Raw genomic sequence first — 17195 nt, forward strand, 5'->3', positions numbered from 1 at the left:
CTAACCATGTAGGGCGCACCCAATTGTGTTTCACTCCATCACTAATATATAAAAAGATGATAAAGAGCAGCAGAACCGTCCACCTTAGGACGCTGGCCAGGGCTGTACCTGCTACACAACTGCACAACATGTGTGTGTGTTTGGGGGGGGGAACTTGGCAGCTCTGGGGATCTTTATTATTTCCTGCGGTGCTGGATTTGAACCGTGTCACGTAACCTGGACCCATTTACAGTTCTTCGGAGTGACACCACACCTTCTGCTTCTCCGCAGGGATGGGAAAGAAGGGGTTACAGCAGCAGCCAGACTTTGGGAGTGCGGGTCCCGTCTTCCGATTAGCTGTAAGGTTTGCTCCTGGGGGCGTGGCGGGCTTCCCCTCCTCCCCCCCCCTTCCCTCTGGCTGCTCTCTCGCCTGTGTCTTCCAAGTTCCCGTACTACGAGTGCAGCCAGAGAGGAGCAGCACTAGAGCGAGTCATGCACTGGGGGGACCTACTGCTGCGGGGGCTTTTCTGGGGGGGCCTGGTTTTGGAGGGGATCCGGAGGGTCTGCAGTCTCAGGCATGCTGTGTACTGGAACTCCAGCAACCAGAGGTGAGGCAGCCACTCCCGGTTCTTTCTTGTTCCCCATGTCTTTCTCTTTCTTGCACGTCTGTAGTTGGGGCTTTAATGATCTCCATGTGTTGCCAGTGCTGAGCCCTCGCTCGGGGTCATAGACGGAGCCCCTTCCCCACCTATTTGCAAGAAGTGTCCCACACTTGTAGGAGGAAAAGTTGCCTCTATTGGAGGGGTCCCCCCCCCCCCCCCCCGTTTGCATTTTTCAGTCTACCCTGGAATTTCAGACTATGCTTCGGGAGTTTGCTGATGTTGTGTGAAATCAGCAAATTGAGGAGCCGAAGTCAAACTTTTTGTAGCGAAAACAAGGTGATACGGATTGAAAGCTGAGTTGCTTTTTCTGCTCTTTTTTTAATTAGAGGTTTCCAGTCTTCTCTTTCCGGCTAAAGAGATGGTTTTGGGTGAGTTTTTTTCTTTGCCCCCTTTTTAAAAAAAAAGTCTCCACTTAACAAGCGAAACCAAAATATTTCCCCTCAAAGCTTCCGCCCTTGCAAAATCTGTTTAGTCTGGAGCAGAGGCCTGGGAGTTGCAAAGGACTCAGCTGAAGCCCCTTCCCTTCGCCGGCCTTAGGAAAGAGGTGGTGGGTAAAATCAGGGAGGCCTGTGCTGCCTCTTTGTCTGAAATATTAGCTTCTTTTCCCCCCCCTCTTCCTTTTTTGAGGGCTGAACTTTATAAATCACAAATTTTCACGATTACTAAACTTTCACTAGGGAAAACTTGACTCTTGTGCATTTTATTTGTGTGTGTGTTTGTTTTTTGTTCCATAGAAACACTTTAAAATGAATATTCATTTATGTTCTGGGATAATGAATCAACTTTCCCAATAAAGGCTGTGAATCTTTGTTTAATTAATCGATAAGGACTGATCTTAAAATCTGTTTGAACTGTGTTTTCACTCTTAAAGCTGAACATCTTATACATTTCATGCAAGGTGTGCACTGGAAATTCCAGGAGGTTAATACCCAGTTTCTGTTCTCCAAGCTTTTCTGGTCTAGAACAGTTTGTGCTTCGAAAATGCCCTGCTGTCTGCCAGGTGAACTTAGGTAGAGGCCCTGGTGCCCCCCCCCCCCCCCCCCGAAGCACAGGGGTGAAAGGTGATGCTGCTGTAATGAATCTATCTTTACTTATCCTCTTGCCTCCGCCCTCTGGAAGTCGTGCACAGGGTGACTCACTGGTGAAACACGAGCAGTGCAGATTCCATAGTTCAGTGCACAGGGTCAGTCATGCACCTACCTGGAGAGGAGCGGCCTGACGGGGATTTAGTTTCCTTTTCTACAAATTGTGGCCTCTAATCTATACTCCCCCTTTCTGGTTTTAAATTTGGAGAAGCTAACCCCCCCCCCCCCCACACACACAGCACTGTGAGTGAGAGCTGTGGCCAGGCCTGGGATTAAGGAGAGCGCAGGGAGTGAAAAGAAGGGGGAAGGCAAAAGAGGGAATAAGATTAAACTCCCCCCACCCCCCCAAAAAAATAACTGTGAAAATGACAAGAAATGGGAACATAGTAACATAGTAGATGACGGCAGGAAAAGACCTGCACGGTCCATCCAGTCTGCCCAACAAGATAAACTCATATGTGCTACTTTTTGTGTATACATTACCTTGATTTGTACCTGTCCTTTTCAGGGCACAGACCATATAAGTCTGCCCAGCACTATCCCCACCTCCCGCCACCAGCCCCGCTTCCCACCACCGGTTCTGGCACAGACCATATAAGTCTGCCCAGCACTATCCCCGCCTCCCACCACCGGCTCTGGCACAGACCGTATAAGTCTGCCCAGCACCATCCCCACCTCCCAACCACCAGCCCCGCCTCCCACCACCGGCTCTGGCACAGACCGTATAAGTCTGCCCAGCACTATCCCCGCCTCCCACCACCGGCTCTGGCACAGACCGTATAAGTCTGCCCAGCACCATCCCCACCTCCCAACCACCAGCGGCTCTGGCACAGACCGTATAAGTCTGCCCAGCACTATCCCCGCCTCCCACCACCGGCTCTGGCACAGACCGTATAAGTCTGCCCAGCACCATCCCCACCTCCCAACCACCAGCCCCGCCTCCCACCACCGGCTCTGACACAGACCGTATAAGTCTGCCCAGCACTATCCCTGCCTCCCACCACTGGCTCTGGCACAGACCGTATAAGTCTGTCCAGCACTATCCCTGCCTCCCAACCACCAGCCCCGCCTCCCACCACCGGCTCTGGCACAGTCCGTATAAGTCTGCCCAGCACTATCCCCACCTCCCAACCACCAGCCCCGCCTCCCACCACCGGCTCTGACACAGACCGTATAAGTCTGCCCAGCACCATCTGTGTTTAGAAAACTTGGATGATTGTTGAGATATGTTTTCATTTTATATACATGTAGAGCAGAAATTGCAGGTATAATGAACCATGTGCATTAAGACAACTACTAATCATTTCTATAGCACGGCTAGATGTACGCAGCGCTGAACACATTATACGCAGGTACTTTCTCCGTCCCTGGGGGGGGGGGGGCGCACTGTACACATTATATGCAGGTACTTTCTCCGTTCCTAGGGGGCTCACAATCTAAGTTTTTGTACCTGGGGCATAACTCGGGATGTCCCTAAATGCACCTACAAGTAAGGACATTTTTGTCACTGCACACACGTGTGTGTGTGGGGGGGGGGGGGGGGGGGGAGGGGGGTAGGTGTAATTTTTTATAAGATGCATTTTAGCTTTGAAAAAAGCCTTTAGAAAATGACCCCCCAAAAATGGCCACTGAAGATATTTCCTCCTAGGTGTATTCCGTAAACCAAACCTCCATTTAGGCAGCGTTTACAGAATATAAACCAACTAGGCATAGAATATGCCTAGCGGCCGTGTGCTTAGATTTCCGAACGCCCCCGGTCCGCCCATTCCATGCTTGTGGCCACTCCCCCTTTTTGGCATCGCACACCGCTTTACAGAATATGCATAGCCAGCCCGGCCTGTAAATTCGAAATAATGCCAGGTACTATCAATTGTTTGAGCAGGTAATTATTGGCACCGCTTGGCTTGTTAAGTAATTAAACTGTGTGCGAATGCAGAATACGACCGGATTTGCATGCGCATTTTCAGTCACGGGGGGGGGGGGGGGGATAGCGTGTACAGATTCTCACCTCCGTTTTCCCACCGAGCCCATGATTTTCTGAATTCTGTGAATGCTTTTACGCTCTTCAGTCACCCTCCGCCCGTTCTGTACCCTTCTCCACCACCGCCAACTCCAGGCTCCGCCCTTTCTGCCTGGCCTCACCCCACGCGTGGAACAAACTCCCCGAGCCCATACGTCAGGCCCCCTCCCTCCCCATCTTCAAATCTCTGCTTAAAGCCCACCTCTTCAATGTCGCCTTCGGCACCTAACCTCTACACCTCTACCCAGGAAATCTAGACTGCCCAACTTGACATTTCGTTCTTTAGATTGTAAGCTCATTTGAGCAGGGACCGTCCTTCTTTGTTTATTTTGTACAGCGCTGCATAACCCTAGTAGCGCTCTAGAAATGTTTAGTAGTAGCTTTTCTGAAGAGTTGGACAGGAGGAAAGGACGCAGGTTCTCGCGTCACTTAACATTTTGCAGGCTGCTTTTCTCTTTGGACACCTTATCGTCTGTCCCTCTGCTTCTGTTTGATAGAGACGGACAATCTTGTCCCACCTTCCTCTTCAGAAACTGAAGGAGAGGTGTGATGATAGTGATATATTGAATTAATATTGGCACTGAAATGAAAAATAATGTCAATAATGTGTATTTTGGGGAAGATTAAAAATATGACAAATTAATTATTATTTATTGCATTTGTATCCCACATTTTCCCACCTCTTTGCAGGCTCAATGTGGCTTACAATACATCATGAATGGTGGAAATATTTAAGAAAGTAGACATTTAGTATTACAGAGGATGTAGAGTAACGTGCTAACTAAGAACATGATGGTAGTTGAACAAGCAAATGTTGTGAGGCAATTCTGGATTTACGTTGAGGAGTTCATATTTGTTGATCTTTGTGGTATGCCTTGTTGAAGAAATTGAGGGGGGTCATTATATTCCTATGGGCCCTGCTGCAGATAACGCAAGGTAAGCTTTAGTAAAAGACCCCCCCCCCCCCCCCAAGTTTTCAAGGCTCTGCTCTGTTATCATATAGGGAGGTGCAGGTTATGGTTCTCTTGGTCATGTCCTGTCTTTTTGTAGTCTCGGCCCGCAGGCAAATCTTTATTCCCTAAATCGTTTTCTTTTTCAGTCGTTTAACGGACTTTGCCATTATCTTGCCCAGAGCGAGGAAGCTGTTGTTTTGTCCGCTTGGATATCCCAGATATATGTTTCTATGCAAGTCATAGGTAACACTGCAGAAATGAGTTTGGAGGGGGGCGTAGCGAAAACAAAATTGGAGGTTTTTTTGTAACTATTCAAAACTGGAGTAGAGGGAACAGTTGGATTGTCCCACCCACCCCTCTGAACAAGAGTTCAGTGTGCATTAATTACTTAAGGGTCCGTGACCCTCAATCATACTGAATCCCTCTGGATGCCAGGCCTGGCCTCCGACATGTTTCACTTCTCTGTGCCTTGCAGGGGGCACTGGGCCACTTAGCTCGTTAGGACCCCTTAAGATGATTAGATTAATTTCCTTCTTTACCCTGTGGATAACACAGGGCTGAATTGGAAAGTGACAGGGTTCACCCTGCTGTGCCTCTGGGAGTTGGCCTGGAGTCTTTCTTCCCTACTGCTGTTGGGCTTTGTGGTGGTCAGGGGGTGGGGGTACAGCTGAGAATCTTGAACTTGGAATTTCCCTGAGGCAGATGTGGTCCCTATAAGACCTTTGCAGTCATGGGGCCGGTCCTCATCCCCATCAGCCCTTTGACAACCCCCCTCCCATCCCTCTCCAGCCCTTAAAGGTCTCTTTCAGCCAAGGTTTTTTTTTGTCCCCATTTATATGTGTACTAATTTTCTGCCTAAAATTTATATTCTGTAGTTCGAAAAACAGAGTGGATTATAGCGACTTCACGTCTAAACATTTTATGTATGTATTGCATTTGTATCCCACATTATCCCACCTCTTTGCAGGCTCAATGTGGCTTACAATTCGTCGTGGATACTGGAAATAGAAAAGAATATACATTTGGTTTATAGAGGGTTTTGGGTTACATGGTGGTGAAGTACATGGTTGTATTACAGCAGAAGACGTTATAAGACATTCCTATATATATTAAAGATTGTACAGTTACATGTGTTGATCTTTGTGATAAATCTTGTCGAAGAGGTAAGTTTTCAGTAGTTTGCGGAAATTGGCCAGTTCATGGACCGTTTTCAAGTTGCGTGGTAGTGCGTTCCATAGCTGTGCGCTCATATAGGAAAAGGTAGATGCATGCAACAATTTGTATTTCAGACCTTTACAATTGGGAGGGTGAAGATTGAGGAATGTGCGAGAAGATTTTATTGCGTTCCTGGGTGGTAGTTCTATTAGGTCTGACATGTAGGCTGGAGCGTCTCCATGGATGATCTTGTGGGCTAGGGTGCAAAGTTTGAACGTGATGCGTTCTTTAAGTGGGAGCCAGTGTAGTTTTTCTCGTAGGGGTGTCGCGCATTCGTATTTTGGTTTGCCGAATATTAGTCTGGCTGCTGTGTTCTGGGCTGTCTGGAGTTTTTTTTAGTATTTGCTCTTTGCAACCAGCGTATAGTGAATTACAATAGTCCGGATGACTGAGTACTAGTGATTGTACCAGATTACGGAAGACGGACCTTGGAAAAAATGCTTTAATTCTTTTTACTTTCCACATTGAGTGAAACATCGTTTTGGTTATGTTTGTCGCATGCTTCTCAAGTGTTAGGTGTCGATCAATGGTGACTCCAAGAATTTTTAGGGTTTTCGAAACTGGTAGGTTTAGTTTAGGTGTGTTGATGGTGGTGAATGTATTCTTATTGTATTGCGATGTGAGTACAAGGCATTGGGTTTTTTCTGCGTTTAGTTTCAGCTGAAATGCATCTGCCCAGGAATTCATGATGGCTTTGCTTGATTTCGTTGGAGATTTCCCTTAGATCTTGTTTGAATCTAAAACATGGTTTTAATCCCCCTAAAACACAAAATGTAAAGGGTAAAGTGCAGTGTCAGTGTGTTCCTTTAGCAGGGTGACCCCCCCCCCCCAGCTCCGCTCCTGCCACCTTCCACCCAGGGCTTTTTTGCCGAGAACTTCTTAGGCACGTGGACGGCTCACGGCAGAGAGAAGAGAATTTCTGCTCCGAACAGTGAAAGATACTTAAAATGTGCAACATGATTTTTTTAAACCATGATTTTGAACTTGCTGATTTTAACTTTTTGGAATTTAAAGTGGCAGGACAACCTGTGTGTCTATATATATTTTTTTTCTAAATCCGCCAGCTGGTTGAAACCCGGCCCCTTGTCTCCCTTTCTCCTGTCCTGACTTGTGTTTTTCAGCTTCTTCTGTGTTTTCACCCCCATGAAACATAATTTTCTTTTTTTGGCTCTTGCTTGTTTCTGGCTTTTTTGTTTTTGTTTTGTTTTTAACTTGTCTAGTTTAAAAAACAAGTTACCTGTTCTTTTGAAATGTTTGGGATTGTGGTGGGGTGTAGAAAGAAAAATGTTGGTCTCTATTCTACGGTTTCTGGGAATCCCTCTTCCTCCTCAGTTAAATGCACCGAAATAAAGGTTAACAAACAAAAATATAAGGAGAATGCCTTTTCCGTGGGAGTAAACTTAATAGGCTTAGGTCAATAAAGGAGTATTAACAAATGAAGAAAAGAATAACCTTTATTTCTGCACATTCACACGAGTAAGCCAGTAACTCCGCTTCTTACTGCAGAAATCGGGAATGAGGTGAAAGGTTCAGTGTTTTTTTTTTTTTCTTGCACAATAGTGGTGATTAAAATTATTTTCCAGCGTTGTGTAGTCTGGGGATTCTTTATTTGCTGTTGTTGTTGGTGTAGACTTGTATAAAGTATTGTTTGGGAGGAGGGAGAAACTTTCCCCTTACATTTTACAAAGTTCCTTTCTCTTTTTCCGTTTACTTTGTGGAATTTGAAAAAGGATACCCTTCCCCTGCCCCCAAACTGAAGTTAGCAGGAGACCCTGGTGCAGACGTTTTCTCCTCTGGCTATGAAATAACATCTCAAGAATTAAAGAAGGGGAAACTAGTCAGAGAGAGGGAGAAAATGACAGCAGATAAAGACCATATGGCCTATCCAGTCTGCCCATCCATACCATCCACTTTCCCTTCTTCTCCCCCAGAGATCCTATGCTGTTGTTCAAACTTTCTTGAATTCACTTACAGGCACCTCCACCGGGAAGCTACAGAAAGACTGGAGGTCCTGCTATGGAGAATTCAAAATTCCCCTTGGGTGTTCCCTTTCTGTGCTTTGGAAAAGTACTGTATTTCGCGCTCTCTTTTTTTTTTTTTTTAAACCTTTCTTAGCAGTGTATATTAAGGCAGCGTTTTGCTATAGGTCTCTATTGCCGATTTACAAGTGTCCGGTCAGGAAAGGAGCTTACAAGTCTGAGGATAAGAGCTACTCCATAATCTGAGAGGCCCTCTAGACAGCACCGAGAAGACAGTGTGACAGCACTCATCAGTTCTGTATGCAGCACTGTACAGTGGGGGATATTTATTTAGACATGAGGTTAGTCCAGATCTCAATGATAATGAATAATGGTAACAGCAGCCCTTCAACTGTTTCTACCCAGCATTAAAGGTTACCCCTAGTTTTCATCTCTGGGGGTAGGCGTTAGCGTTGGGCCTGACAATCTGCATGTCCTGTTTCTTAGGGAGCTGTCGAGTGCTATTGGTGACATTGCAGAGGGATTCTGCTAATTTCTTGCAAACCAGAATCAGCTATGTTGGGAGTCAAAGTAACATTTACTTGAAATGACATGAAATAAGTTTTTGGAACAGCGCAGAGAGAGCAGTTTTGCTGAGTTGCAACTTTGCCAGTGGTTGGCTGGAGACTTATCTATATTCGCTTGCGAGTCTGGCAAGAATACAATCTTTATTTGATGGGTGACCCCCTCCCCAAATGGGCCTCCCCTTTTACCCAAAAATCAAAAGAGAAGGAACAGGGAAAAAAAATCCAGAAAATTAAATATACCAGCTGCTCTAATTGTGGTTGTCAGATTGCTCCCTTACAATATTACAAAAGTGATGCTATTCAAAAAGTGAGTAAAAAAAAAAACAAAAAACCTCAAAAACATACCAAATTTAATTACCCTTAACAGCTTCCCGTTCCGGGCTGGTGCTTTTCATTCACTGGTCTAAAAAAAAAAAAAAAACCCTTTACCAATGTTGATGAAGTTTAGACCCAAAAAGTGTGTAGTTGAACAAAACCAGCCTTCAGACTAATCGAGGGACATCAAAACTGGTGAAATAAATAGCAGAATCCCACATAATGTCTGTAACTGTTTTGATGCCTTTAAATCATGACACTCAAAACTGAAAGTTAAACAGATGAATTTGAAAAATACGTAGCCTGCAAGATGAAATGTTCTGTCACGCTCTGGAAAGGATCGTCCTTAAATCTCCTGATGGGGGCCTCTGTTTTGCAAACTTGCTGCCCCAGGGGTACTTTGCATTCTTTTGCATTCTTTTAATTCAGTCAAACTGACTCAAAATAGCTGGGGGGGGGGGGGGGGGGGGGGATAAGATGCCAACAGATGAAATGGTTCAAAATAGTAAAGAGTGGAAGAACTTAAGCTCTGCCCCTTAATTACTCTTTGTCATATGTCTTTCTGATTGAACAAAACGCACTCCGCTCCACTGGGAAATTCAAACCAGATGGTTCCTGTTCAGGGTAAAAAGTCTATTTTTGCTTGCATGGGTTCAGAAAGCTACAGTGGAGGAAAAGCCTAATGGTTAGTGCATTAAGCTGACAACCTGGGGAAATGAGTTCAAACCCCACTGTAGCTCTTTGTACCTGGGACAGTGGAAGATTAAGTGTTTTGCCCAGAGTGTCAAAACTTAGTGCCCCGTTAGAAAGGCGAACTAGCGTTTTTAGTGAGTGCTAAAAAAAAGTGTAGGCAAAACGCTGAGTCCTCTAAGGATAGAGAAAGTACCTGCATATAACGGTCCATCTAGGCCAGTATCCTGCTTCCAACAGTGGCCAATCCAGGTCAGAAGCACCTGGTAGAAACTCAATTAGTTGCACCATTCCAGGCTACCAATCCTGGAACAAGCAGCGACTTCCCGCATGTCCTTATCAATAACAAGCACTGGATTTTTCCTCCAGGAACTTGTCCAAACCTTTTTTTGAAACCCAGATATGCTAACAGCTGTTATTACATCCTCCAGCAAAGAGTTCCAGAGCTCAACTGTTCTTTGACTGAAAAAATATTTCCTCCTATTTGTTTTAAAAGTATTTCCATGTAACTTCCTTGAGTGTCCCCTAGTCTTTGTACTTTTTGAAAGAGTAAAAAAAATTGATTCACTTCTACTCATTCTACCCCCACTCAGGATTTTGTAGACCTCAATCATATCTCCCCTCTTCCGTCTCTTTTCCAAGCTGAAGAGCCCTAACCTCTTTAGCCTTTCCTCATACGAGAGGAGTTCCAATCCCCTTTATCATTTTGGTCACTCTTCTTTGAACCTTTTCTCTAATTCCGCTATACCGTTTTTGAGATACTGCAACCAGAACGGAATGCAGTACTCAAGGTGAGGTTGCACCATGGAGCGATACGGAGGCATTTATAGTATTTTTGGTCTTATTCACCATCCCTTGCCTAATAATTCCTAGCAGATCTTTTTCTTGGGTGCTGTGACCCCACCACAATCACCACAAAAGCATGCCTTTTGCATATATATTAAACATTTCACCTCTGTTTAGAAATTTGGCAGGAGCCTTCCGCCTCATGGAACATCAATCGATCAAATCCAGAACCCAGAGCTGTCTAGGAAGGATATGTGTTACCTTTGGCCCTATGTGCTGTATCTTCCTGTCTGAATTTTAGATTTGTATGACCACTGCAGATGAATTCCTTGGGTCTGGGGGCTTTTCAGGAAGGCGTGGGATATGAGGTCTTAAGGGACTAAGTGTGGGGAGGGGAAAGGAGACAGATGCCCCCCTTATGCTTCTTACTCAGAAGTCTCCACCGGCTGCTTATCTTTGCCCTGAACGTTTTATATAAACAGAAGTTAAAGAATGCTTCTACGTTTGCCCCGTTTCTAAACTCTTTGACAGACCCCTGAGATCCCAGAGAGGCTGAGGAAAGAATTTATGGGTTGTCTAACATCTGCCCTGGCCTCTGCTGACCTTACCAGGTGAGAGGAACTTTCCTCTTAAGCAGTCTGAGATCTAGGACACTTCTTTCTCCCTGGTCTTGCTTAAAATCCCATCTCTGCGTTTCCCATATTGTGTACTATCAGGAAAACCAGAGGGAAGTGGGTTTTGATTCACAAAGGATCTCGCTTACGGTGGAAGTTCCTAGTAAGAATCACGAAACTGGCTGTCCTGGCAACGAAAACAAAACAAACCAGACTTTTAATCAGTATTTGACTCTTGTGTTGCTTATTCAGTCACCTGCAGGGAAACCTTCAACCTTCCTCTTGGTGTCACTTGTGATGTGAACTTGTCTTGTGGGTGTCAAAAAAAGCTGCTTTACCATTAGCCGTTGCCTCTGTTAGATGTGAAAACCAAGAAAAGAACAAATGTTTGCTGTTTAGGAAAAGTTGAGGGGGGGGGGGAAGAAGTCCTGTTTTTCTGGGAAATTTTGCGGGTTGTCAGATCTCTGGGCTGGCGAGGGAACGGTATTGTCAGGATGCTGTTGGGTGAGAGTGGAGGATCATTATGCCATCGGTGTGCCCTGTGTGTGCTGGAAGGGGCCTCTGTTACTTGTATGTAGGGCTTTTAAAAGCAAACCTGGGCAGTGAAGGGGGTCCTTTCTGCAGCAGTTGCTATACGATGCCTCCAGAGTTTGCAGGAGGTGAGGCAAAGAAGGTGGGTGTGTTGTGCACCCTTGTCCTCAAGACATGAATGCTTGGAATGAGGTTCAACTGGTTCTGTCTGGGCTGTGGTGCCCTGGGGAAGGAATAGGAAAAGCAGCATCACTGACCTGACCTGCAAAAGGATCCTGGGACCCTGTAGAGGGGCTGGGAATAGCAGGAAGGGGGGAAAAAAAAACAAGACCAAACAAAATCTGGTGATCTTTCGGCATCATCTGGCAACTGACTTAAGTCTGTTGGGAAAACTGTGAGCCACTCCTGAGTCCGAACGTCATGGTTGGATTTAGTGTGGATAAGGGACACGCCAAGTGATCTTGGAAGACGGAACAGTTGTTGAAGTGCTGATCCCCGTGTTTTGTTTTGAGCAGGCTGGAGCTGTTGGGGGCCAAAGCTATCAGTTGTTAATAAAACACAAGCCTGGAAAATGGCTTAAGTGTGCATTGATTGCCTGCTATGCTTGTGGGGCCTCATGACCTCTGCAAATGTCTCTCCATCCCTGTGATGAAGGACAAGCCCGGCTACTTTATTTTGCTTCATCTGATCTGACTAGTTCCTAGACAGATTGGTTTAGTTTTCTGACTTTGTAATCTGTCCTTGAACCGCATAGATGCAATATAAATATGAGTATAAAATAACATAACTCCTTGACCTTTTGACGCTATGAATTCCAATTGGGTGGGTGGGGGGAGTGCAGAAAAATGTTCTGTTACAAATTCATTTGGTTAGAAGACTAAAACTCTGGATTTCCTCCCAGGAAGACTAGACGTCCAGGGTCCCAGGACTCTAGCTGGAGGGAGACGAAAGTAAATAGTTCTGTCAACTTTTGAAAAAGCTAATTTTGGACGAGTTCAATTAAGGGACAAAAAAATAATCCACGTTTGTACTTGAAACCCAGTGAGTTTGAGGGATAAAAAAATATATACAATTATTGGATAACGCGCATCGGTGTGAGGAATGGCGGTAATGATCCCAACAGTAGTTTGCAAAGATTTGACAGCCGGCCAAACTTCCTTGCAGACTGTGGGGAGGAGGCTGGATCATACTTTGTTTTCTTTGGCTGAGCCCCTTTGCATGTGGAAGTTCACATTTTGCTGGTCCTAATTGATGGCCTGCTTTCTTCACTAACCTTGGATACTCTCAGCAGGGCCTTGGGAGCCCAAGTTGAAGCTCTTCTGTGCATTGATGTTTTTGCTCCTCCGACACATGCAGAATCCTGGCAGCCCTTTTGGTCCTGGAGAGAACCAGACCGTCTGAAATGCTGTGACATCTTTCTATTGGAACAAGTTACTTAAGTATCCAGAAAGCATGGTGTCTTGCGAACTGTGGTCCACCACAGAGCTCCCCCACGTGAGGCATGGAAGTAGTTCATGATCTTTTCCTTCTTGCAGTAGATGGGATGGGGGAGAGGCCCAGAAATGACCGTTGGGGCTCAAAGCCCATAGGAAAATCTTCCCAAGAGGTCAGGAAGCATTTCCTAGCCCGTATGGGAATCTGAATATCTTAGTGTGCCTTCATCCCAGCACATCTTCCTCAGTCATGCATCTCTTACAAAAACTCCTGAGGAGCCAAGGAGGACATGAGTACAAGTAGCGTCCTGTAGAGGGATTCGGTGTACTGTGCCCCCTGTTGTTAGCTTAGATAACTAGCTGGGTGTGGTGTTGGAGGGAGATAGTTGTTTGTCATACAGAGGTCTTGGAAGTGCAGGAGATGCAGGGAGATTGTAAGGAAGACCAGTCTGATGATCTCCAGCTAGACATGTTTCCTTCTGGTTAATGGTACAGTGCCAGAAGGTCACTATCTAATCAGTTTGACTAAAATACTGTGTCAGTGTTCATTTTCTGAAAGGACCTGACAATACTAGCCTCTACTTTTTATTCCACTGCTAAGGGGGATGGGGTGGTGGTGGTGGGGAAATGGGGGACAAGTTGACAAAAAAAAGCTGCCACAATACTGGCTTCTTTTGGAGTTGGCCTCAGGTTTTGAGATTACCGTGCTGATGGGTGAGGAGCAGTAGATTACAGATATTAAATGTTCACACAGTAAGTGAACTGTGTAAGCAACTGTGAAATTGGGGAAATCCACTATTTCTGGGATAAGCAGTATAAAATGTTTTGTACATTTGTGGGATCTTGCTGGGTATTTGTGACCTGGATTGGCCACTGTTGGAAACAGGATGCTGGGCTTGATGGACCTTTGGTCTTTCCCAGTATGGCAATGCTTATGTACTTATGTACCTCCATTGTGCCTGCCAATGTGACTGAGACTTGGTAAGGGGGGTATAAATGGCTGTTTTGACAGCTGGGGAGATTTAAACTTCAGTGACCTGATTGGACTTGGTGGGGGAGGGATGTGCCTTGGCTCCCATGGTGCTTTGAATCAGAAGAGGGTTTGGTGAGTTCCAGGAGCTATGCTTGTGGGTTGGGGTATGTATGGAAGGAGCTCTCATTACAGAAGTTGATTGGGGGGGGGGGGGGGGGGAGAAGGTGACTTGCCTCTGTACATGCTAGATGGAGTGGGGCAGTCATATGCCAGCTCTTTGAGTGTTTGAGCGCCCGAAATATTGATCAAATGCCTTCACTGGGCCAAGATAGTTAAATTTGTGGTGTTGGTACATTGAGTTTATTTGAGAAGTTGGCTTGTGCGTGCGTGTGGGGCGGGATGGTGGTGGAGGTGTGGTAACCCCAGTGCTGTGGCATATTCTTCCCCAGAACAAGGAGCTTCCGAGTCCTTCAACCAAGGATCCCTGTGCTGTGTTTGAACTGGATTAATGAGTAGCCAGGAAGATAAAGCTTCCAGCTAGTAAATAACAAACTTTTTTAGAATTTTATTGCAGGGTGTAGGCAAGGAGGGTCAGAGGAAAACAGAGTATTTAGGGTTACCAGTAGTGCCATATGAATATCTACTCCAAACTTGGTTCTATGGCCTCCTATTTGTGATGTTTCAGGGGTGGGTGGGTTACAGACGTTCAAATATTTGAAAGGTATTAATCCGCAAACGAACCTTTCCGGAGATGGGAAGGCGGTAGAACTAGAGGACATGAAATGAGATTGAAGGGGGGCAGACTCAGGAAAGATGTCAGGAAGCATTTTTTCACGGAGAGGGTGGTGGATGCTTGGAATCTCCCGCGGGAGGTGGTGGAGATGAAAACAGTAACAGAATTCAAACATGCGTGGGATAAACATGAAGGAATGGATCCTTAGAAGCTTAGCGGAGATTGGGTGGCAGAGCCGGTGGTGGTAGGCGGGGCTAGTGCTGGGCAGACTTCTATGGTCTGTGCCCTGAAAATGGCAGATGCAAATCAAGGCCAGGTATACACATAAACTCGTATGTGCTACTTTGTCTTGTTGGGCAGACTGGATGCAGGTCTTTTTCTGCTGTCATCTACTATGTTACTTTATACAGTGTATTCAATTTGAGGAAACAAGGGACCCTGACTTTTTGTGGCTGAAGAGGGAGTCTTGGCCCTTTTTGTTTGATTATTGCTTGTCAGTGGGCCATGCTAGGACCAGCCTTCCATTTTTTTTTCTGAGGCAGACCTGTGGTCATTAAACTCATGGGAGTGGGCCTCCAAATTTGAGGCCAGTGGTAGGGGCAGTCTGGGAGGGAGCTGTCTGTCATGTTGAAGATCAGAGAGCCTTGTAGAGCGGCTGTAACAGGATGTCTTCGAATCAGTTGCAACCCAGTCCTAGGGTTACTAGAAACCAACATTTAAGGCTATTGAAGATGTTGTTGTTTAAAAAATGTATTATGAACGTAAATGATTTATTTATTTATTTATTTGTTACATTTGTATCCCACATTTTCCCACCTATTTGTAGGCTCAATGTGGCTTACATAGTACTGGAGAGGCCTTTGCAGGCTCCGGTGTGAACAAATACAGGGTGATGTTGTGGTAAGATCAAGTTCATGTGGCACAGCCACATTAGGGAATCGGAGAACGGAAGAGTTGTGTTATGTCCATTACGTGCTTTAGTTTGGTTGTGTTGCAGAGATTAGGTGCTTAAGTAGGATCGGTAGGGTATGCCTTTTTAAACAGGTTGGTTTTTAGTGATTTCCGGAAGTTTAGGTGGTCGTACGTAGTTTTCAAGGCTTTTGGTAATGCGTTCCATAGTTGTGTGCTTATGTAGGAGAAACTGGATGCGTAAGTTGATTTGCATTTAAGTCCTTTGCAGCTTGGGTAATGGAGATTTAGGTATGTTCGTGTTGATACTGTTGTGTTTCTGGTTGGTAGGTCTATGAGGTCTGCCATGTATCCCAGGGCTTCGCTGTAGATGATTTTATGAACCAGGGTGCAGATTTTGAAAGCAATGTGTTCTTTGCTTGGAAGCCAGTGTAGTTTTTCGCGGAGGGGTTTTGTGCTTTCATATAGTGTTTTTCCAAAGATAAGTCTAGCTGCCGTGTTTTGAGTGGTCTGAAGTTTCTTTAATGTTTGTTCTTTTGCATCCCGCATAAATTCCATTGCAGTAGTCTAAATGGCTTAGTACCATCGATTGTATCAGGTTGCGAAATGTTCCCCTCGGGAAGAATTGTTTCACGCGTTTGAGTTTCCACTTTCAGTTGAACATTTTTCTTTGTTGTGGATTTCACTTGGCTCTCTAGTGTTAGGTTGCGGTCCAATGTAACGCCGAGGATTTTCAGGCTGTCTGAGATAGGGAGGGTGTAATCTGGGGCGTTGATAATTGTGGGGTTGTCCGCGCTGTGTTGGGATCTTATAGATTTGGGTGGGCTTATTCTTTGATGAAGGTACTAACTGTACTGTAATTTCTTGGAGAATGCTCTAGAGCTGAATTGAACTTGGTGATACTTTATAAGATTGAAATGTGATACATCTGTGCCTGTAGGAACTATGGACAAACGTACGTCTTACCCTATTGTTTCCCTGTGCTGTGTGAGACTCTACAAATTTAGGGAACTTCTGTTGTTGAAGTCCACCCCCTGAAGGACGAAGTGGTGTGAACTATCTCCCCAGTTCTTGTCTGGTTCTCAAATCACTAGGCTACTCCTATATAATGTGGCTTCCTGTGGTCTTCCGTCCATTGCCTCAGGTAACCAATTTGATTGTGATTCTATTATTTAGAGATTATACGTATATATGACAACTAAGCATCAATATATCTGTGGTCCCATTTTATGTGACCTGCGTTTGACTGGGCTGTGCCCAAACTCTATCCCAAAAGTGTCTACAGGTGTTTGAAATACATGTGAGTGCGGTGTGTACTACGTACTGCGTGTAAACGTCCAGGAGTGATTTGTGTCACTTTGCTACCAGTACTTTATAAACACAAATAGGGGCCTCTTTTTCCCTTCTTAATTAGGCGATTTGTTACAAAATTAGTACCCAAGAAAAACGTGCTCGGATTTGCACGGAGATGCACTAATTATATCTAAATAAAGGGACTTAACTCTAATTTTCCAATTCAGGGGTCGATGTAGAAAGCCACACAGAAGGGCCACGAGGCTGTGGCATCTACTGCTGGGGGGGGGGGGGGTCTCATTACTGGAATAGCAGGGGGTGCAGGGCTGGAGTGAGGGGCATTGACCTTTGGCAGAGCTGTGTGTAGGGGGGAGTCTCTGTACTGGAATAGCGGGGGGGGGGGGGGGGGGAGGGGAGGAGGTGCAGGGTAGGTGTATTTTCAGAGCTGTGTGTATGAGG

General features: G+C 45.5%; 1 protein-coding gene across 3 annotated transcripts in view; it reads left to right on the top strand.

The window, feature by feature from the left end:
- The first annotated feature begins 460 nt into the window (after window positions 1-460).
- EFNA4 (ephrin A4) overlaps window positions 461-17195 on the top strand; it is a 51008-nt gene continuing 34273 nt past the window's right edge. For all 3 annotated transcript variants that reach the window (XR_003940028.1, XM_030187937.1, XM_030187938.1), the window contains exon 1: window positions 461-587. Coding sequence is in view for 2 of the 3 variants with exons in the window: in XM_030187937.1 (XP_030043797.1) it covers window positions 472-587 (116 nt within the window). In the remaining variant the exon portion in view is untranslated. The remainder of the gene's footprint in view (window positions 588-17195) is intronic.

Source organism: Microcaecilia unicolor, chromosome 14 (genome assembly GCF_901765095.1).
Source record: "Microcaecilia unicolor chromosome 14, aMicUni1.1, whole genome shotgun sequence".
Lineage (NCBI taxonomy): Eukaryota > Metazoa > Chordata > Amphibia > Gymnophiona > Siphonopidae > Microcaecilia > Microcaecilia unicolor.